The 22157-nt window shown below is 38.1% G+C and overlaps 5 protein-coding genes across 7 annotated transcripts; 2 read left to right on the top strand and 3 right to left on the bottom strand.

The window, feature by feature from the left end:
* On the bottom strand, positions 479-5747 carry LOC18779400 (protein BREAST CANCER SUSCEPTIBILITY 1 homolog). Its single transcript, XM_007213646.2, has 14 exons — positions 5507-5747; positions 5221-5274; positions 5039-5109; positions 4847-4960; positions 4302-4771; positions 3871-3984; positions 2705-3754; positions 2478-2578; positions 1867-2053; positions 1689-1786; positions 1469-1595; positions 1195-1360; positions 927-1045; positions 479-826 (listed from the first exon to the last, which is right to left on the bottom strand). The coding sequence occupies exons 1-14, from the start codon at positions 5560-5562 to the stop codon at positions 479-481; spliced, it is 3075 nt and encodes a 1024-aa protein (XP_007213708.1). The 5' UTR covers positions 5563-5747.
* Positions 6356-8685, bottom strand: LOC18778671 (pentatricopeptide repeat-containing protein At4g21065). Its single transcript, XM_007212588.2, has one exon. It carries the CDS (start codon positions 8503-8505, stop codon positions 6634-6636), a length of 1872 nt encoding a protein of 623 aa, XP_007212650.2. The 5' UTR covers positions 8506-8685; the 3' UTR covers positions 6356-6633.
* On the bottom strand, positions 9002-11162 carry LOC18781459 (BAG family molecular chaperone regulator 2). The gene is made up of 4 exons (XM_007211827.2): positions 10806-11162; positions 10243-10499; positions 9549-9695; positions 9002-9329 (listed from the first exon to the last, which is right to left on the bottom strand). Exons 1-4 carry the CDS (start codon positions 11029-11031, stop codon positions 9189-9191), a joined length of 771 nt encoding a protein of 256 aa, XP_007211889.1. The 5' UTR covers positions 11032-11162; the 3' UTR covers positions 9002-9188.
* LOC18779424 (probable mediator of RNA polymerase II transcription subunit 19b) lies at positions 13623-16558 on the top strand. Of its 3 annotated transcripts, XM_020563275.1 has the most exons (6): positions 13623-13752; positions 14175-14205; positions 14753-15042; positions 15167-15370; positions 16025-16089; positions 16266-16558. In XM_020563275.1, the coding sequence occupies exons 2-6, from the start codon at positions 14175-14177 to the stop codon at positions 16276-16278; spliced, it is 603 nt and encodes a 200-aa protein (XP_020418864.1). In that variant the 5' UTR covers positions 13623-13752; the 3' UTR covers positions 16279-16558. The 3 variants fall into 3 exon arrangements, with proteins under 3 accessions (XP_020418864.1, XP_020418865.1, XP_007214732.1); XM_020563276.1 differs by having other exon boundaries at positions 13623-14205; XM_007214670.2 differs by lacking the exon at positions 16266-16558 and having other exon boundaries at positions 16025-16093.
* On the top strand, positions 18413-20224 carry LOC18779803 (tyrosine decarboxylase 1). Its single transcript, XM_020563274.1, has one exon. The coding sequence runs from the start codon at positions 18465-18467 to the stop codon at positions 20064-20066; it is 1602 nt and encodes a 533-aa protein (XP_020418863.1). The 5' UTR covers positions 18413-18464; the 3' UTR covers positions 20067-20224.

Here is a 22157-nt window from a genome sequence, read left to right as displayed (position 1 = left end):
GCTCCAAGTTAAGCACAAGCAGATAACTAACACCAGTCTGGCTCTACACAATCAAAACCTCTTACCAGGGGGGAGCTCCCATTGAGAGCAAGCCTGTATTTATTGCCTAATGTCCTATAGGTACCACTTGTGAGTTGTATAACAAAGATTATTTTACATTGTCAAACTCTGACATACAGAAAGATACTGTTTGTCTACAAGATTATTCATCATTCACAAAGTGTCGTGCATCATAGGATTTAGGTTCAAAATTTAATGCCTTGTGCCCTAAGTTTTAACGTTTTTCCTTGTGCAACTCTGGTTCCTATTAGTATACGACTGGCACTTAGTAAAGGATTAGAAGTTACACATTATTGGAAGCCACCAAGGATGACATTATAATTTATGTTTACTGTTAAGAACCACAAAATAAATACATTAAATATGAAACTGGATTGTGGAGAAGTTTTACACATGTACAGGGCTTCTGTAATATATACTATTCAGAAAAACTTTGTAACTTGCAGGCAGCAATGGAGTTCAAAATCCATGAATTGCTTGCTGCCATGGCTCCCGCAGAACTGGCCAAAGCCTTTGCATCAGACTGCCTGCGGTCCAATATCGTACCCTTGCTAGGATGACCCTGCTCGGGTTGCTCAAGGCTGTAAATTATGAAGGTTTGACATTTTGGGGAACTGGCTGAAAAGGCTTTCTGGCCCTCTGGAACAGGCTTTCTATGCAGAATAGTTCCTCCAGCAGCTATTACTAGGTCTTGTAGATAACCCTTATATGACGGTACAAAGTCTCCCATAAAGTAAAACTTGAACCCATCAAAAAGCTTTGGTTGCTGCATGTAAAACAGTTTGTTAGAAAGAAAAAAAAAAAATTATTCCAATCACTGTAAAAGGTACTAAACTTTTGATTATGACACTAAAGGAAAAGCCAACCTTGTTCTGAAGTCTTAGTCTACCAAGTCGAGGACCATCCCTGATTCCATAAATGTCGACGTTAATTTCATAAGGCTCCTCATTAACTAGTTTCATGGCTTCTATGCAAGCATTAATCCCTGTACAAACAAAAAGACAGAAAGAGAGTAGATTATCAGTAACAATGCGCACATGTATACAAATCCCTGTACAAACAAAAAGACATAGAAAGAGAGTAGATTATCTGTTCTTGAGGGAGAACATTCAAAATAGAAACAATAATACTCACATTCCATACTCAGGATCCACCTCCCCTCCAAGATACCCATCAAAACTTTGAGGGTCCTTCTGCATGCTCCATTTTCATCTACTGACGCAATAACATGGGTGACACTAGAATCCCAATTCTTTAAAACTGTAAATCCAGATAATCTTTCAAATCCAGAAACAGATTCCTGCAGTCCAAGCCAACCAGGAATAATGGAATTCTTTAGACCATTTCAATTTCTTAAAGGAAAAGAAAGAAACAAGGAACAAAGCAAACACTCTAAGCAGCTCTTTACCCTCTCTGCATTTGTGAGAGATGAACAACAGAGAACTAATTTCTTGGATGATCCACAAAATTTCCGATCTGGAGGCATGGTGTTGTCTTGTTTAACAGCAGCTTTATAATGTTCAGCATTAGATTGTCTACAAGAGAGAGAGAAAGGCATAAATGAGAATCTTAGAATATCAGAATTTGTTGTGATACACATTAGATCTTCAGGGAAAAGTTGTACATACTTTCTAGGATTGCTCTTCCTCCTCCTTGCTTGAGATTCAGAGCTTTCATTTGGCAATTTAGAAGAGGCGTGAAGGGGGCATAACATAACAAAATTATCCTGATTCAAGACATTTAGAATTAAAATAGAATCGTGAAAAAACATTAAATGAAAATAAAACTTCTTTTCATTATACATACAATATCCCATCGACACTCAGGCATCAACTTTGCACAGGTGACATGAAAGCTCTTACGACAACTCCTCTCATAACACCCAAGAGCTGCACCTTTAATTTCACAGCAAGAACATTTAATTCTACGACTCCTAGTTAACTCAGCTTCAAGATTAACAGCAGTTTCATCTTCAAAATAGACATTGGGAGCCCTGCACGTATTTTTGAGCATTTATAAGTTGTATCTAAAGAATCTCGAGTGGACTTTCACAGTCCATCCAACCCTGTCTCATATTTCAAGGTCACAAATAATAATGTCTGAAATTGGCTAAGAAATTACATCACACCTTCTCCTCATTTGACTGAGGTTCAAAAATGTTAATTTGGAATGCAAATCAATAATCAAAACTAAAAAGAAACACAAAAACAAGAGCCTGAGCTTTTTGTACATACATACATAAACAGCAATGTCTGCATGCATTGACAGTTATGAAAACAAATAAAATTTGAAGGGCTAGAAAAGCAAAGATGCTTGTGTAAATAAATTTATTTCAATCATGAAAACTTGTTAAACAGCAATTTATTTATAAACATAATCTTGTTTTGGCTAAATTGCAGGATTTCTTTTCTTTATACCATTCAGTGCAGATCCTGTGTGCATGAATAACCTTGAGTCCTCCATTGTGATCCACAGCAACAGGCTTGCCATTATAATAGTGGACTATCTCTCCAGACGCCTGTCATTTTGGTTTTGATGGTAATGGATGTCAGCTTTGAATTCTAAAGATAAAATACGCAGATGAGGAAGGAATCTAAGTTATGAGTCACCCAAACAAATATATAGGGAAGGGAGTGAGGAAGACCTCTGATTCTTCTGATGAAAGACAGAAAGCACATTGGATTTTACTAGGAATGGCCTCACATCTCTGCAAGACCAAATTGTTTGTCAATGAAGGAAGCTTCTGCACTGGTGATCGATCAGTTGGGACATCACAATTGCCTTCGATCTTTTCAGTGGGTTGATTTCCATTTTCATTAACATTCCCATGACCCTCTCCAACCCTAACAAAAGTATCATCCTTTGAGTTGCCATCAGAGGAAACTGTCGCCTTTTTATTCTTCAATTCTCGATCACATAACTTGGCTCCCCTCTGAAGTTTTCTGGATTTGTTCCCAAACTCAGAGGCTTTCTTGTTATCAACTGTAGAGAGATTTATAAGAGACAAATCAGTTGTAGTATCCTTATTTGCCTGCTTCTGTACTTCTGATACCTCCTCAAGCATTTTGTTTGGCATAGAGACCATCTTTTGCTTTCTTGACCTTACTGGGCAGTGCATCTGGCTCTTGGCATTTACCTCGTTACAGATTTTTCCAGCCTTCTTACTGGGTGGTGCACTACCACCTTCACTCTTTCCTAATGAAGTTGGTGATTCAGTTATGCCCTTGTCATCACCATTATTTTGAGTTTCAGCTTCTGTTGAGAGGACATGAACATTTTCAGATGTTGGCTTCATTGCAACCACAGATGGATGTTCCTTCTTACTCCTTTTGGAAATCTTGGCCAAAGAACTAGAATTATTCTTACATACTGGTTCTTCATAAAATACTTTAGATCCTTTTGAATTAACATTAACACTAACATCAGCACCTGGATCCGTATGACTTGTAGCGCACTTTCTTTTACTTATATTCCTTGTCTGCCTACCTTGCTTGTTCAATTCATTACTAACAACTTGACTATTGTCTTTTGCTCCAGCAGGGGGAATATCTGGCAGAAAATACATATTTCCACTACTTTGTCTAGAATTTCTAGACCTTGCATTTTTAGCAGAATGTGCATCTAATTTCTTGTTTTGTGAGATTTCTTTCAGTTCCTTCTCTTGAACTCTATCAATATCATCGCTGTCGGGAACCTACATTTCAATATTATTTTAACGAAAGCCATGATTTGCCCGTGCAAAATTGGAGGACTTGACATATTAGAATTTGTAGAAGAGAGAAATTACATGAGGTAAAAATGAGCTGATACCTGCATCTTAGAAGGACTTTGGAAGAGCTCAGGGGAGCATTCTCTTTGTGTCCATTCAAACATCTCACTATCAAATAAATCTGCAACATTTGAAGATTTTCCATGCACTTCGCCCTACATGAGATTATCAATGCTTAAGATAACTTTATGGCATCGCCAAGATGTTTCGATGAAATGTAAAACTTCATAATTGTTCATAGCTTGATCGAGTTAATTTTTTCATTCACAAACTACAGAATTCAATTACATAAACAGAAATGAGCAGTAAGTGGGAAGGGTCAACTAGCTAAAATAAAAAAATCAGATTCATTTCCATTGCAGCACCTAGCTAAAATAAAAAAACCAGCCCAATAATTTTGCATAACTGCCAGGTCAACTAAACAATATTACAAACATTTTCAAAGCTAGTATAAAGCAGGTTATACACTCACCGGTGGGGTCAATCTAGCAGAGTATTCATCTTCTGAGTCTTTGATATCACTGAAAGTAGGAACATTTGGAGGACTATCAGTGAGTTGATCACCATCAGTATGCTGACTCAAATTTTCTTCATCCTTGTCTCTCAACCAAAAGAAAGGTGAAAGCATCGGTTCTCCCACTTCATTTAGAACTGGCCTCCCCTTTAAAGTTGTTGAACTGTGCTTAGACCTTTCATCCATTAGTTTACCAACTGTCTTTTCAGGGCGTGTAGGAGTTTCTGAAAGAGGACACTGTGGAACCTGAACCCTTTTCTTGGTTGGAAATGAAGGTTTAACTGAAAGAGAACCCGAATTTTTCAGGTTGGATTTAGTTTTCCTTGATCCTTTTCCTCTTAAGGATTTCTGTTTCTCATCTCTATCCTGACAATGTTTAGGGATATCTTGCTCATCATGACCATCATCTTGGGCTTGCAGTTTTCCGTCTGTAATAAAGGAATTCGCATGTTAGACTACACTTCATACATAATAACATCTCAAATACATGTACAGGAAGATACCTGATGATTTAGTTGAGGGTGCATTCTGAGTGACAAATATATTAATTCCTGAAGCAACCTCCATGCTTTTGTAAATACTAACCAAATTATCCATGTGTGGAGCAGGACGAATCTCTGCAACAACAAAAGTTACTGATAAGAACAATAGACTGTACAAGAACCTGTTTTAGTCACAAAATAGAAGGATCCTACCTCTGCGCCGATATGGAATTTTACAAACGGGACAATTGGAACCCGATTTCATTGATTTCACAATACAAGAGCTGTAAACAAGAAGCAAACAACAGTGATGGGTTCAAGTATATTCCAAGTTTTCATACAGCTGAAATTAAACCTAAAATTTATATGCAAATAACAAGGAAGGAGGAGATTACTTGCAGAAGACATGATTGCAATTAAGTGAAACCGCAGAATTCAGCAGACTCAAACTGTAAAACAGATAGAGGAAATTGAACCCATTAGCCAAATCAAAATAAATGTCAAAACTTACATACGAATTCTATGCAAAATCAAGTTACGGATCTGTTTGGCTGCCAAGAAAGTTATTATAGCTCCGAACACTAATAGATTTGTAATACAACAACAAAACAAAGCTAATTTGATATACAAAATAATCAGAAATCAGAAATAGTCGGAGTATTTTGGTACAGATAGAGTTACCAAATGGGGCACTTGAGCTCTCTGCCCATTTTCTCGAGGTGGGCCGGAGTCTCCATTTTCTTTTGATCCGAGAGAAAGATTGAACAGAAGGACAGATCGAGAAGAAGAAGAAGAAGACGACGGAGTGTTTTAATTTATCATCTTTTTATTTTTTATATTTTCAAGATGAAGCTTCCTTTCGAAGCCCCAGTTTGAACTTTAGCCCGCCAAAATTTCACGCGTCTCGCTTTCGCCTCTTCGCGGCTTTCGAATTTTTAACTTTGGGGCTTGTTTGGCAATTAACGGGTTGGAATTTGGAATGTGCTATTTCTCATTTCTTTTTTAAGATCATTGCAATTTAATATTATGTTAGAACAAAAAATAATAATAATAATTCGATTTTCTAATAGGTCATTGCATTTTAATATTCTTTGATACTTTTTTAGATCATTGCAATTTACTATTTCAATTAAATATCTTATTTTTATCATATAAATTGTTGTGTCATTATCTAATAGGTTTTTCAATAAATGGGCAATGAAAATTTTAAAAAGCTTAATTGAAACAAAGGTGACAAAATAGGAATAAGAGGGATTAACCCACTAATATCATTCTCCTTTCCAATTTTCGTAAGAAAATAAGGATTCGTACATAATTGATGAAATGCATAAGATGCGCCAACGTTCATCTTGAGCCATTTGGTAAGCTGGTAACCCTCTCTCTCGCACATTTTTGTTAAACCATCTTTGTTCAACTTCTGATTTTGTGCCTCTTCAGTTTTCTAAATATGTCAAATTAGTGGGATGAGTAATGGTGGTATCAAATATCCGCAGAAAGTAATGACCGTTGATATGAGGCAACCCATGCAAATACTTCAAAGCTTTTCAGAAATTGTCCTATTAAGAACTTGGAACACAAAAATGTTTAGAAGATAATGATATGACATTTGGAGATTAATATTTTGTCAAGGATTGCTATCAAAAAGCATAGAAGAGGCCGTAGATTGGCAACAAATGACTGGCCGGTCAAGGCAAAAAATGGCCAAACTTTGCATGTCATATGCAGATCTTCAATGGCAGCTTCATCCCTGCCATGTCATACCTCTTTATCATTTGAGCTCAACTCATAGAAGCAAAGCGCTCCAGATGTTACCAGTAATCTCTACAAGAACAAGAACCATCTCTGAAATGGTGAAATCGACTACGATCCCTCACAACAATCTCCCGGTCATAAACCTTGGATATGAGTTTAATTGCAAGATGACAGTCTGCACAAACTCTCAAATTCTTCCAAATCCTAATTGGGATCCCTGGTGCAGTATTTAGGATCATAAAGGCAATTGCAATTTTTTCACTATGGTAGGACAATGCATATTCTTTTTCCTCCTCCTCTATGTCTGCAAGAACATTTTCTGTATGAGGCACGTACCCTTTCGGTTTCAACAGATTTGTGATCTCTGCTAGCATTGTGTATATCTTTTCACTTTGGGGATGAGATCTATCACCCATCGTAAACTCATAAATACAATTCCTCAACTCAACAATGCTATACCCTGGAGTTTTCCTCACCCCATCACTAAGCATTGTCCTCCTCACCTTTTGCACATCTGACCAACGACGCTCAGATGCATAGAGATTGGAGAGGAGCACATAATCTCCACTATGTCCAGGCTCTAATTCTCGGATGTGGGCTCTTGCAGTCTCTCCGAGAGCCAAGTGCCCGTGTATTGTGCATGCTCCTAACAAGGTCCTCCATATAACAGCATTGGGCTGCATGGGCATGTTGTTAATGTATTCATATGCTTCTTTCACTAAGCCAGCCCTACCTAACAAATCAATCATGCAACCATAATGTTCTATTCTGGGGACAATTCCATACTCCTCTTTCATCATTCTAAAGTAATTGAATCCTTCATCAACCATCCCGCAATGACTACAGGCATACAAGACCCCAACAAAAGTGATCTCAGTAGGCACCAATCCCTCTCTCCTCAATTCCTGGAAATGCTCAAGTGCTTCATTACCAAACCCGTTAACAGCCAACCCAACAACTAAAGCAGTCCACGAAACCACACTCCTTTCGTCCATCGTTTTGAACACCTTTTGTGCCTCTCTGATGTTCCCACACTTTGCATAAAGGTCCAGAAGGGCATTAGTAGCATGTGAATTCCCGGTCAAGCCCACCTTCAGCATATACACATGGATCCTCCTACCCAAAGCCAAAGTTCCAAGCTCAGCACAAGCAGACAACAAGCTAACCATGGTGAACCCATCTGGCTGAACACCCTCCAAACTCATATCCCTGAAAACAGTCAAAGCCTCATTGGGCCTCCCGTTCAAAGCAAACCCATTAATCACAGAATTCCAAGCAACAAGGTCTCTCTCAGAGATTGACTCAAACACCCTGTGTGCACTCTCAACATGGCCACAACATGCATACATGTGAAGCAAAGTGTTCTTAACAAAGACCAATGACTCAAACCCATTTCTCAGAGCAATGGAATGTATCTTCTCACCCTCTCTAACATTCGTCAACTTAGCCACAGCCTTTAGAAGAAAAGGGTAAGTGTGTGTATCAGGTTCCACAGAATTCACATGCATTTGGTGGTAAAGTTGAAGAACAGGAGTTGGGTTCTCACTCTCAGCATATCCTCTAATCATGGTGTTCCATGTGAAGACATTAGGGCTTCTGATTTGGGAAAATATCTGGTGGGCATAGGGCATAGGGGCTTTGAGAGACACAGTGGTGAAAATGAGGTGTTTGCCCATGTCTGGGCTGCTGAGTGGAACACCATGCCTTACAGAGAAGGCATGGATTTGCTGCATCTTCAACTTGGAGGATGCACAGCATTGCAAGAGAGCAATGCACTTTTGGAGAATGTAGTGTATTGGGTTTTGTGGGAAAGTTGGTGAGGGGGCTGAAAGTGAAGAGAAGAGGGTTTTGGGGTTGTGAGTAAAGGTTTTTGCTGAGAATGTATGTGGAAAAGATGGGTGGAGGAGTGAGGGCTGTTTTGGGAGCATCGGATCATGTTTATGTGAGAGAGGGGTTCCAATTGTTAGCTGCAAATATGTATATGTAAGAGTTAATTTGGGCTTTGGGTTTGTTGAGTGGGGCTACTTCAATGTATTTAACATTTTATTTTATTCTTATTATAAAACATTTTATTTTACTTAAAGAATAGATTCTAACCAATTTTAGTTGAAATGTTACAAATATTAAATGTTTAGGTGAAGTTTTTAATTAGAATGTGAATTGAAATTGTTGATTATGGAACATTGTATTAAAATGTGAGTAACATGAAAAGATTTCTAATTTTTTCTTTTTATTTGAAAGTTGAACCGAGAATCTATAATCCCACCCGATGCGTTCCATGTCACTTAAACTGGTCACGTGTCCAAAAAGATCAGTACTTTGAACTTTGATCTTTATAAGTTATAATAGAGCCACATTATCTTCTCTCTGCTTATGGATTAAACAGCATGGCTTCATGAGGAAAGTGTCCACAGAATTCTGTTAAAATAGTAGCAAAGCGCTATGGTAAAACTGCACTGGTCTAACTATATATTATAACCAACATTTATTGGCAAAGTTCATGGAGGAGGAAGAGCTATAAGTACAGGTAGTTCACTGTGCTCCTCTCCAGCTAATTACATAACACGAATGAGCAAAGAAAACCAAAAAAGGCGACCGTGATCATAAAAGATCAATCAAAAAATTCCCAATGGGGTGTGGTTGGAGGGGGGTCAAATGTCTCCCACTTGGTCGTCACAACAACAGGCTTTACATTTGCATTTGATATCTTCAGCACATCCAGACTTTCAACACATTTCTGCACCCTCTTGCCCTGGAAAAAAACCAACTTCCAAAATTAGCCTTCTTATTGCACTAAAATTAGCTCAAAACCTCAATATATATATATACAAAGAAATTCTCCTATACGAACGTCCGGACATTATTACTGCGCGTACCCACTACCCCTCTCTCAATTCCTCTATGTTTGCAATGGGTACGTCTAAATGAGATAATAACTATATATATATATATATATATATATATATATTACCTGCAAAGTTTTTGAAGCAACAGCATCTCCTTCTGCAGAAATGTTGTCCAGCTTGATGGCTTGCCTCATGAGCATCTCAATGAGTGTTGTGATCTGAACTTCTGCTACCTTGACTCCATTTGAGATGGATTTTTCAATTGCAGAGACCTATGAAAAAAAGAGGAAATTAGTAAATAAGTATTATGTGACCAAAAAGAATCAAAAGACAGATAAGTGATGGCTGAAAAAGGACAATGCATCCATATTATTGTTCTAGGCTTGGAATATCTACCAAACATCTCTTTTAATATAGAAAAAAAAATTGAAGAATCAACAACCAATGATTCACTGACAAATTTCAACGGGCTCTCGCAAATTTTTTATTTTTTATTTTTGAAAATAAACTGGGCTTTCATGAAATCACTATGTTGGCCCCCAGGAAGCCCCCAGGTCATGATTAAGTTTTACAGGAAGATGATCCATTGTGCAAAACAAAGTCCTGAGTCAATTCAATCCAAAAGGACCCCACTAAAACCCAGCTTAATGGTCAAGATTCAACATCCCAAGCCCAGCTGTCTCACCCACTTTGGATGCAATCATCACACTCCCAATCCAACGGCTGACCTCACTCCAAATTTTTTTATCCAACTAAAAAACAAGCCAACATAAAATAAACATTGACCCAGTGACAGAGTGAGTTCTGGGGTTTGCTTACCTGCTCCGCGAGCTTATCGACCTCCACGGACACGTCCGATATGGCGCGATGTGCGCTCTGGATCTTAGCATTTCGACGCATCTCATCGGCCCTTCTCTCGATGCTCGCTGGGTCCTGGATCAGTATGACTTTTGACCGGTCTTTGACCCCCCACATGTCCAAATACTCACCGTTTTCTCGCTCTTTTCCTCTGAATAATAGCCTCTGCTCGCCAGGCTGTAACCCAGTCTCTGCCGTCAGAACCTTCTTCAACTCCCCTGTACAGTACATTTTGGTTCCAGTCCAGTCAACTCCCCATTGTAATTTACCATTTTACCATCACATTTCACCACCACTCACTCACTCAACATTGCACTCTCTAATTGGATGACAACATAGACAATTCAATTTTAAAGCAAAAACAGTAATCTAATCTTTTTTCCCCTCCAAATTACTGACAATTACTGGTTTGTTTGGTTACCGAGAAAATGTGATTAATATATTTTCTCGGGAGCCAAACAGAAAGCAAAGAATGACGTGTCAAAATACAGAATGCGAAAGGTTAAATCAAGCAAATTAATTACCGAAGGTGGATTGAGAGGCTGCCGAGATCTCGTACCGCAGAGCACCGAAAGCAATCCGAAGCCGTAAATTCGGAGCCGGAACGTCCGATTTCTCACCTCTTTTCTGAACCAGCATTCCTCCGGGTCTCATTTCCCACGCAACTTCCTCGTCCCTTGACGTCGAAGACGGCGCCGTATTGGAGCTATCCCTGGCTCTGCCGTACGAATTGGACCTTCGCTTCAACATTTTCTTGTTTTTGAATTTCGGCGGAATTTTCCGGGAAAATATCCTGGGGTTTTATGTTTGAATCTGTTTTCTCGGGAAAATATCTCTCGGCGGCATGAATCAATGCGCTGTTTTCTGCCGACACAAACAGGGTGTCATTTTGGGGGGTTTTTATAGTGCGGGTTTGGTTTCGAATACATGAGGGAACTAACAGGGGATATGTTTTGACCACTGGCAGAGTGACACGTGTCGGGGTGCGTCAGGGTTGTGTGGAGTGACAGCTAAGCGGAGAGAGATCGCCGACAGTCGAAGGAAGGAAACATTCAAGCATCCAAAGAGTAATTGGGTTGACACGTGGACAACAGTAATTGGGTTTTACTGTGTGGGGTCCTGCTTGGTTTCGTTTTCATTGGACGAAAATGTTTGCACGTGAAGTTATGTGGCACCTACGAATTGACGCGCGTAGCTTTCAGATGGATAATAAATTGTGGGTGAGGAAAGGGAGGTATTTGGCGTGATGATATCATCAGAGTCGTAGGATGGAGTTTTAGTCATTTGATCCAAGGGTGGAGAGTGATGTATGGATTAATTTCAATATGCCAGAGATTTTTGCTTAGAGTTTTACTAATTTTGTTGTTAAGGGATAATTAAGGCGTAACAACTTATGGTTAGTGTGTGATATAATCAAAAGTGATTAAGCCCTTGACCAAACCTAATGTCTGTTTTTTTGTGATTAGCAATTCGACTACGGTTCAAAAGCATATGATGATGTAGTAGCTGTGTTGTTTGAATTATATGATCAAAACATAATTATTATCATATTATGTTTAATTCTTAATCAAAGTGTCGAGTGTTATTGATTACTCACTTTTAAGTTTATTTCATAGGCCTCGTTAGATGGACTAGTCATGATCGGATTGTGACCGGTGCTAATCCTAATAATTGTCCACTATAGCACTAGTAAGAAAAATCCCACTTTTATTAGTAACACCGAAACATAACAATAGTCTATTTTAATTGAAATAGTCTTTTACAATCGAAACTTACCAAGCCACCCTTATAGACCATGTAACTTCAAAACCCTTCCACCAACAAATGTAACCTTTAAACCCTGTATTCATATAGATCAATAGTGTGGTAAATGATAAATGAATGATTTTTTTGGGGGTTAAATTAAATGAAAGCTGTATTTTTATTAGCAAGAAATGCTTAGGCAGCCGAATGATTGAAATTGCCAGACACTGATGGGTCTATGGGTGGGCATCAATCCAGCCGAATTGATGAAACTGGCTGATTTAAATTGTAATTTGATTAAGAAAAAGTCAAACGGTTTAAAAATCAAACCGGAACGTATATGATTTGATTTTGAGCTTTTATAAATCGACCCAAACTAAACCAAATCAAATTGTTTATGTGTATATTTATTTATTTATATTATAGTTTACATGTATAATACTCTAATTAGGTGAAAACTATATATGAATATTTGAATTGAGTTATATAAGTAATTGAAATTTGAAGTTTTATGGCATGTTGAGCTTTAGGATGGTTTCATACTCTAGAAAATAATTTAAGTATGGAGCAAGTGTGAATTTGTTGGTTGTAATTAGGCTAGCAATGTCAAAAAAATGCAAAAGGGAAGAGAATTATACTTAGGCTCAAACTGGCCGAACCAATTTATTTTAAATTGGTTTGGTTTTGGTTTCTTTTATGACTTTCGTTAAAATTAAACCAAATCAAATTGTTATATTGTAATTTGTTCAACCGTAATTTTGAAGTAAAATCAATCTAATCCGGACCTTATTCACCCCTATATGCGTCACCTTTTCTAGATGAAAAAGACAAACCGGCACCAACTGTTTGAGTTGCTAGAAGTGACATATCGTACCAAACCTCATCAAAGACTTATCTGATCAAACACTGTTGGTGTTGTTGGGGTGGGTTGGAGGAATTGTCTAGACTTTTTTCTTAACTTTTCAATTGGCAAAATTACATATAGACTGTTAATGGTCCCCAAAGACTTCACACTTTCGTAACATTGGTTTTACTTTCTAATTTTTTTTTTACTATAATAATATTATAATTTGAAGACCAAACCAAAAAAGATTTGAAGTTCAAAGACCAGAGTGCCAAGGTCAAATTCATCTTTACAATATTTTAATTTTTGGGCCAGATGAGTTTTGAGCATCCCTTTATGAGACTCAAAAGTAAAGATGAAAGAAAGAAATAAGTTTATATTTGATGGTCATATTATCATATAGCTAAATTCCTTTGTGTATTTAGCATAAGGAAATGCAAGCAAAATGAGTTATCACTTCATCTAAATAATTTTCCATTTTATACCATGAAAAAAACAAGAACGAGCGGTTCTCCCTACACATGAGATTTCGAGTCCCCCTATTTCAATATCGCTTGTATTAAAATTTAAAAAAAAACTATAATTAGAACGGCTCCAATAGCAATTTATTTATTCCATCTATCTAAGCCCAACAAAAGATGATTTGGGGGAAAATTTCATGAACCAAAAGCCCATGTATACCCTGTAGCCCAATATAACTAAAAGCCCATTACAGTCGGTGACTTCTAGTTTTAGGTTCTCCTTGGAACTAAAAACTCAAACCTAAAGTTTCCCTCTATATCCAAAATTAACGATTACCGGCGATTCTGCCGCCAACCGCCAATCTCCGACGTTCAATTATCAATCTACCTCTTCCTATTTTCTCTACGGCGTGTCGTTTTCAGGTCTCTCTCTCTTCTTCTCTCTGCTGGAAAGCTTCGATTTTGGATTGGCGTGGTATTTCACTAGAATATATTCAACTCGAAGCATATTAGATGAACATGGAACGTGGTTTTTTGTTTTGAAGCTTTGATGCATTTGATCCTAGAAATTTTATTCTGTTTTGTTTATCTGTGTTTTTTAATGGGTCTCTGATAATATATGTAATGAGTCATTGGGATGGTGCTCTGGTTGTGCTCTAGTTTCATCTGAGATACTAGGTTTCGGATGTTATTTGGCTTGGCTTTATCTAGTGCATTGGTTTCATGTTTCCTCTAGGCTGAAAAGGCTGCTAAATTTATTATTTGTTATTTAAAATTTATAAAAATTTATTTGAATTCAAATGATAGAGGAAGTTGACTGGGAACTTTAATGTGTCACTAAACAGATGGATCTTGAAGCCAAAAGGTTTGGAAGGGGTAAGTAAGAAGCTTTAGATGATGAGAGGCTTGTTTTGTTTTTTTGCTTTCTCATGTGTTTGATTGCTATTAAAAGTTCATGTAATTGAGGCATGGTATCTCATTTTCAAACAAAGATTCTAGTTTTCTATGCGTATTTTGTAATTCCTTGTAGATAAGTGTTTCTGGATTCACTGTTTATTAGAGCTTCACGTCTGGAGTAGTACGTGAGGATTAAACGCAGTGATATATCAATTAGAGCTTTACTCAACCCTTTTGATCATGAAATGGTCTCTTGGAAGAGTCCTGAGAAGGTTACCACTCAAACATATGAAAACTATATGCTAAATTTTTTCGGAGACTTCTATTTGAGAATTTGTATGCATAGATTTTCTCTCCCGAGCAGGTGAGATATGGATAGGAAATTCAGTAATAAGAAATGACAGTTAACCTTGTTTCGCCTTGTTAATTTTCGTGTGCTGTTATTAATCTATTCTTAGTCTCTCCTTATGCAAAGTGAATCACTGTAACAGTTAAGGTGCTTTCTTGAACCTTAAATTATTATCAGGTCCGAGGGAACTTGGTGGTGCTACTGATCTTATAAATCTATATAAGCTTTGGCCTCACCATGAGTTCTTCTGCAAGAGATCACTGCCTTTGTCAATATCAGAGACTCATTATTTACATAATGTGGTGGGAGATACATTAATCAGGAAAGGGGAAGGGATGGAATTGGATCAGCTCTTTCAAGGCAACCTTTATATGAGAGAAAAAAATGCACACATACATCCCTTTGATTTGGATGTACTTTGTGAAGCTTTTCTAATAAGGGAAACAACTCCTGTTAAACTGCCTTCTGTAAGACATTTTCTACACCTTTGCTTGCTTAGTTTGGTCGGTCCTCCTTTTCGGGGGTGGGTGGAGGGTTTTCTTTGTCTTGTGAATTCTGTGACATAAAGTCATTCTTGTATGGTGTTAACAGGCAGAGAAGGGGATCCGTACCTCAGTGGTGAAGTCAAAGAGTGAATTAGAAAACAAGGAGAGGAAGCATAAGAAGCACAAAGACAAGGATAAAGATCATAAGAAGCACAAAAACCGTCACAAGGACAACAGTGGTGATGCTGTTAAGAATATAAATGTTGATTACGGCTTGAAAACTGAGCAGTTGAAGGAACGACAAGATATGGTAAGAACATGACTCTTTTTATTGCCCATGTAGGGATTGCATGGTTCAATTGTTTACCCTTCTTTAATATGAACATAACTAGGCATAGCAGAATAATAGATTACAGCACCTGATATGGGTGGCCATCTACCAGTACTTTGTGTGTCTCCATTGTTTGAGTGTAGGATGTTTCAGAAACAGTTGACAAATGCTGTGCCACTTGTATTTTTCTGGCTTTGAAAGTACCCTTTAGTTAGTGCTGCTGTAATCAGTCAATTATTGGTAGTGATAAGTGGTAAATGGTGTCACAGTTGATTTAATTTAAATCAAGAGATAGGGAGGGATTGAGTGATCTTCATCTACTCACTCTTGTGATGGCGATGTTTGTCTCAAATGTAAAGGGTTTCTATGGTGTGGGACTCTATGAGAGTGCATTATAACATGACTTTATGCATACTCCAAAGTAAAATAAATTCCTGCCTTTAGGGTTCCGACCTTGTATGAGCTGTGTTAATTTGCCATTTTGAATTTGAGTGGAGTACCCGATTCTGTTTATGTAACATGAAATTGTGCCAATAAAAAAGAAAAAAAAAGAAGGAAAAAATGTAAGATATCGAATTTTACATCTCCTCTGGATCATCATGTGTGATCCCTTTTCTTTTTATCTCTTTACAGTTCATTCAGAAGAGGAGGCTCGATGGTTTTGAAGATCCTTCTGTCTTTGGACATAAAAAAGCCAGGTAATGGAGGCAGAAGTTAGAATGGTCTTTGAGAAGGATATTCTGGGTTTTCATTGTTTTGTTATTTGCTTTTCTACTTTTCTTTTAGCAAGTTTGTGTTTGTGTTTTTTTTTGTTTCTTTTCCTTTCCATTTGCTTAATTCTGACTAGTGTTCCTGCCAATTTTGTCATTATCAGAATCCAAAGATAACTGAGACTGACAGCTAGAGGTGATCGGTTTAAAACACATTGCCTCGGTTTCTCTGGATTTTGTAACTCCCAAAAGTCCTCAGTTAAGCTAGCAGTCAATGCATCAAAAGAAAAGGGACAAGGCAAACTATGAAGTATTTTAGACCATATAAACCTAGGATCCTGTTTATCATTGAACACATGTCACATGGTTTATATGTTAAAATGACAGAAATGTAAAACAATCAGCTTTTGTTTTATTGTTCCAATCTATCTTCTTCCATCTTGCTTTGTGTAATTTCTCATCCATGTTTCTTGATGAATACCTGTTTTTCTTAACGTAGATTGAGGACAGGAGAAATTTGAGGTGGACGGATGAAAATGCCGGTATATGTATCTCTAGAAATATCAGTGTTAGGACTTATGAAATATTGATAGCGTTTTATTAGTAAAAATTATGAAAAGGATAGAAAATCTTCTTGACAACGTAGACACTTTGGATGAAATTTTAAGAGTGCTTCTCTTCTCACCTCTATATTTCAGATCCCATTCTCAGTAAATTTAGGTTTTACCCATAAAAAAACTTTCACTTTTGGAAAAAGCCAAAGCTTTTTGAAAAAAGACAGAATAACCTCTCAACTTTCAAACCAAAGACATGCAAATGTAAAGGATTTCTTAAGAAATCAAAAAATAAATAAGGGCAATTTTGTCCATTTTTGCTTGTTTTAAAAATTTTCTCTCTCCTTGGGGCTTTTCCAAAGTCTCCCCCCATTCTCGCTTCATGAAATTATTAATTACAAATTTCCCCTTTACGAAATTGTTAAATTTAACACGAATGAGTAATTAAAAAAGAAAAGAAAAAGAAGGTGATTGCAGTCGTCAGTGTCCTGCAATCATTGACAACGACACTGATCTTAGGATTGACTATTTAACAAATTGGATTCGAGATATGACCAGCAATGGAAGTTTATAATCCATTTTTCTAAAAGCCTCGGTCTAAAAAATCTAAAATCTTAAAAGTTTAGGACAAAGGAATTTGAACATATGGGTAAAGGGATTTGAACATTGGCCTTTTAAGGTAAATGCAAATGCTTCCTCTCCTAGTAGCTGCATGCCTATGGAATTTTGGCCTTTTAGCATTAGTTTGCCTGAAATCAAGCCCGAGTCTTGTAATTTGGGCACTATGTGGAGGAATTCGTGTGTGTGTCAACGAGAGATATGTGAAGAGAGATAAGAAGGGAGAGACAATGAAATAAATGTCCGATGTGGAGAGTTAGATTTTCCCTAAGAAAATTGGACATCTCAACAACCTAGAAAGCTTAGAGTTAAATACCATTACCAGTTGTGACGGTGGATTTAACTACTGCTTAAGCACATTAGTTGCTGGTCATAATCTTGGTATTTAACTTATCAAACTTCTGAGTTAAATATAGAGTAATGAGCCATCAACGTTTGCATCAATCGTGCAGTTACTGGTTGGTATCCAATTTAATATGACAAAGGACAGAACAAGAAAACAACTGATGATTGGTACGATCCTGTATAAAAAGTGGAATTTGAAGCAAATCCTCAACGTACATCACCATATCGGATCGATTGAAATTTTTAGAGTAGTTGTAAATTTACATCCCTGTTCGAATCTTGCATCAACAGCGAAAAAGGTCATAGACGACCAATTTTCACCGTCCTTTGGATTGAAAATTGAAGGATTCACTATTATGCCAAGACATGGGCTGAAATTATTAAAAAAACTACATGAAATGGACTTTAAAAACATGTCCAAAGCTCATTTACAACATAACAAAGAGGCTTCGAACTTCTTATAAATTATAAAACTGCCATCGATTTCTTAAAATGAGCCCAACTCCAAAACATCATAAAAAAACCCAAAACACTCAACATGTCATCAAAGTAATTTAATAATCAAAATTAAATTCAACAGGACCGGTTGTCAATTTTTAAATTTTTTATATAGAAATTAAATGATATATGATTTATTTATATCGCTAATGTCAAAAAAGAGTATATAACTAAATATATATTGAAGAGTTATGCTACGGACGTAGGCAACCAAACCACCACAGGAATTCCACACAACACTCGTATATAAAACCTCAATTCCAAGTGGAAAACTCAACTCATCAACAACCATTTTGAATTTCAGTACTCTTTTAGTTCCTCTCCTACTTGACTAGTTTCTTCATCCACATGATGGGTAGCGTCGAATTCGAGCATCCACAAGAAAACAATTCTGCCCACATGACCACTAGCCCTCTAGACCCTGAGGAATTCAGAAGGCAAGGCCACATGGTCATAGACTTCATTGCAGATTATTACAAAACAATTGAAAAATACCCAGTTCTTAGCCAAGTCCAACCGGGCTATCTCAAAAAACGCTTGCCAGAATCTGCCCCATACGACCCTGAACCCATTGAAACCATCCTCCAAGATGTGCAGGATCACCTTGTCCCTGGCCTAACACATTGGCTAAGCCCTAACCACTTTGGCTACTTCCCTGCAGCTATCAGCACCGCAGCGTTCCTCGGCGAAATGCTCACCACTGGTTTCAATGTTGTGGGGTTCAATTGGATGGCATCCCCAGCTGCAACTGAGCTTGAAAACATTGTCATGGATTGGCTTGGAGATATGCTCAAACTTCCCAAGTCTTTCCTTTTCTCTGGCAACGGCGGAGGTGTATTGCAAGGCACTACTTGTGAGGCCATTGTTTGTACCATGGCAGCCGCCAGGGATCAAATGCTAAGGCAAATTGGTAGAGAGAATATTGGGAAGCTAGTTGTGTATGGATCAGACCAAACACACAGCGCGCTTCAAAAAGCTTCTCAAATTGTTGGGATTCACCCAAAGAATTTCAGGGCCATAGAGACCACAACATCAACATCATTTGCACTATCACCTGAGGTGCTAAAATCGACTATTTGTTCAGACATAGAAGCTGGGCTTGTCCCATTGTTTCTATGTGCCACAGTGGGAACAACCGCAATAACAGCCGTTGATCCATTGGGGCCACTCTGCGAGGTGGCAAAAGAACATGACATGTGGGTTCATGTGGACGCTGCATATGCTGGAAGTGCTTTCATTTGTCCAGAGTTTCAATACTTTATCGATGGCGTTGAGGGTGCAGATTCATTCAGTCTCAATGCACACAAATGGTTCTTCACAACCCTCGACTGTTGTTGCCTCTGGGTTAAGAATCCAAGTGCTTTGGTGAGCTCACTTTCGACGAATCCGGAGTTTCTGAGGAACAAGGCCACGGATTCGAAGCAAGTGGTGGACTACAAGGACTGGCAAATAGCCTTGAGCAGGAGGTTCAAGGCCATCAAATTATGGCTTGTGCTTAGAAGCTATGGTGTGGGCAACCTTAGGAACTTTCTTAGGAGCCATGTGAAAATGGCCAAGATTTTTGAAGGGCTAGTGGGGATGGACAAAAGGTTTGAGATTGTGGCCCCTAGGCATTTCTCTTTGGTCTGTTTTAGGGTTTCTCCATCAGCAATTAGCAAGGCTAATCCAAGCCTAAGTGATCATGATAATGGTAAGCTTAAGGCACATAATTATGAATTGTTAAATGGTGTAAAATGTGTAGTTAACGAGGTGAATAGCAAGTTGCTGGAGGCGATTAACGGGTCGGGTCTGGTGTACATGAGCCATGCTGTGGTTGGAGGGATGTATGTGTTACGTTGCGCCATTGGAGCAAGTCTCACTGAGGAAAAGCACGTAGCCATGGCTTGGAAGGTGGTGCAAGAGCATGCAGATGCGATCCTTGGAACTAAGATTATTGTGGATCAAACTTAGATAATTTGTCTAGTTTTTAATTGTTTATATATCAGTGCAATTGTCATTTGTGGTTTTTGTTTTCCGAAATATATTGTCCTGGTGTTATGTATTAACTTTGCAGAAGAAATAAATAAATAAAAATCACTACTAAAAAAAAGGACAATATATTGACTACACGTAGAGCCAAGTTCATATCAGACTCTTTCTCCCATCTAACCACATAACAAATCTACATCGGTGTTAATAACTTGGGTTTGTATTCAGCGGAGTTAGTCAGGTCGATGACAAGGTTTGGCTAATCAGTCGGGTCGGTGGCCGTACCTAATCAAGGTGTGGCTGGTTTGGGTTTGGTTCGGGGTCTCGTTATGATACTATGGTAAATTTAGAGAGACGGGTCAGCGGCCCACTACTAGCAACACCGATATTATCCTTAACTTAACCACTTACAAAGCCCAATAGGTGTGAGGTTTTATCACAAAAAGCCTCAGTGATATTACGAGTATAACCACTTATTATAAATTTTAATTTATTTAATCAAGTTTCCGATGTGGGACTTTATATTCTTCAACATGACCCACCGTAAATTTGGCCACAAATTGGTTATGCTGTGGAAAAACACATTGGCAACACCATGTAAGGGACACCATGACAGGATTTGTGGCCAATCCGTGGCCAAAACCCTTTTGGCCACGAGTTGTCTGTGGCTTGCACTAGTATTGGCCATGGTGTATCCGTGGCTAAAGTTGAGCTTTTTCTAGTATTGCAAAGGAAAATGGAAGAAAAAGGGTAGAAACGATATTATCTATTTTACACTATTCTTAGATTGAACTCGAGGTCTGTTGTCGTATATGTTTATATTTGCCATTTGGTTGGGGCCCGAAGCTTGTTGCAGCTTAGGATGATGATGTTTTGGTACGTGGCAGCATACCCATGGTCGAATAGCATGTTGGAAATTTTTTCATGTTCTGGGTATATCAGAAAAGGTTACCACTCAAACATATGAAAACTATATGCTAAATTTTTTCCGGAGACTTCTATTTGAGAATTTGTATGCATAGATTTTCTCTCCCGAGAAGGTGAGATATGGATAGGAAATTCAGTAATAAGAAATGTCAGTTAACCTTGTTTCGCCTTGTTAATTTTCGTGTGCTGTTATTAATCTATTCTTAGTCTCTCCTTATGCAAAGTGAATCACTGTAACAGTTAAGGTGCTTTCTCGAACCTTAAATTATTATCAGGTCCGAGGGAACTTGGTGGTGCTACTGATCTCATAAATCTATATAAGCTTTGGCCTCACCATGAGTTCTTCTGCAAGAGATCACTGCCTTTGTCAATATCAGAGACTCATTATTTACATAATGTGGTGGGAGATACATTAATCAGGAAAGGGGAAGGGATGGAATTGGATCAGCTCTTTCAAAGCAACCTTTATATGAGAGAAAAAAATGCACACATACATCCCTTTGATTTGGATGTACTTTGTGAAGCTTTTCTAATAAGGGAAACAACTCCTGTTAAACTGCCTTCTGTAAGACATTTTCTACACCTTTGCTTGCTTAGTTTGGTCAGTCCTCCTTTTCGGGGGTGGGTGGAGGGTTTTCTTTGTCTTGTGAATTTTGTGACATAAGATAGAACACAAAAATCCTATGAGCACGGTAGTAGATAAGACAGAAGCAAAGGCGAAGGGCAAGGCCACAACAACAATAATGATAATGACCACATCAACGGAAAGCGAAGCAAGCAAAGGCAACGTTAACTGCGGCAGTAGCGGCCATGACAACAACAGTAGCAGAAAACGACAATGACAAATTCTTTCATATCAACTTTAGCTAATTCACACAGACACAACTTCTCTTCACTCTCCGTCTCCCCTTGAAGAGAATGGGTCGTCAGAGCCAAGAAATAAACAATTTCTTCATGGGAATACGTCAAGGTAATGGGGCAAGCAACACATTTGAGAGAGATAAGGTATAGGAAAGAGAAACATATCCTTTTTCACTCTCCCTCCCCCCCTTGAAGAGGAGGGGAGGAGAGCACTTAAATTGCAAGCAGACTGCAAGCACAGGTGACAAGAGAACCTAGGCTCTTATACCATGTCAAACAAAGTAT

This window comes from Prunus persica, chromosome G4 (assembly GCF_000346465.2).
Source record: "Prunus persica cultivar Lovell chromosome G4, Prunus_persica_NCBIv2, whole genome shotgun sequence".
In the NCBI taxonomy this organism is placed as follows: Eukaryota; Viridiplantae; Streptophyta; class Magnoliopsida; order Rosales; family Rosaceae; genus Prunus; species Prunus persica.
This window is presented reverse-complemented; position numbering and strand designations above follow the sequence as displayed.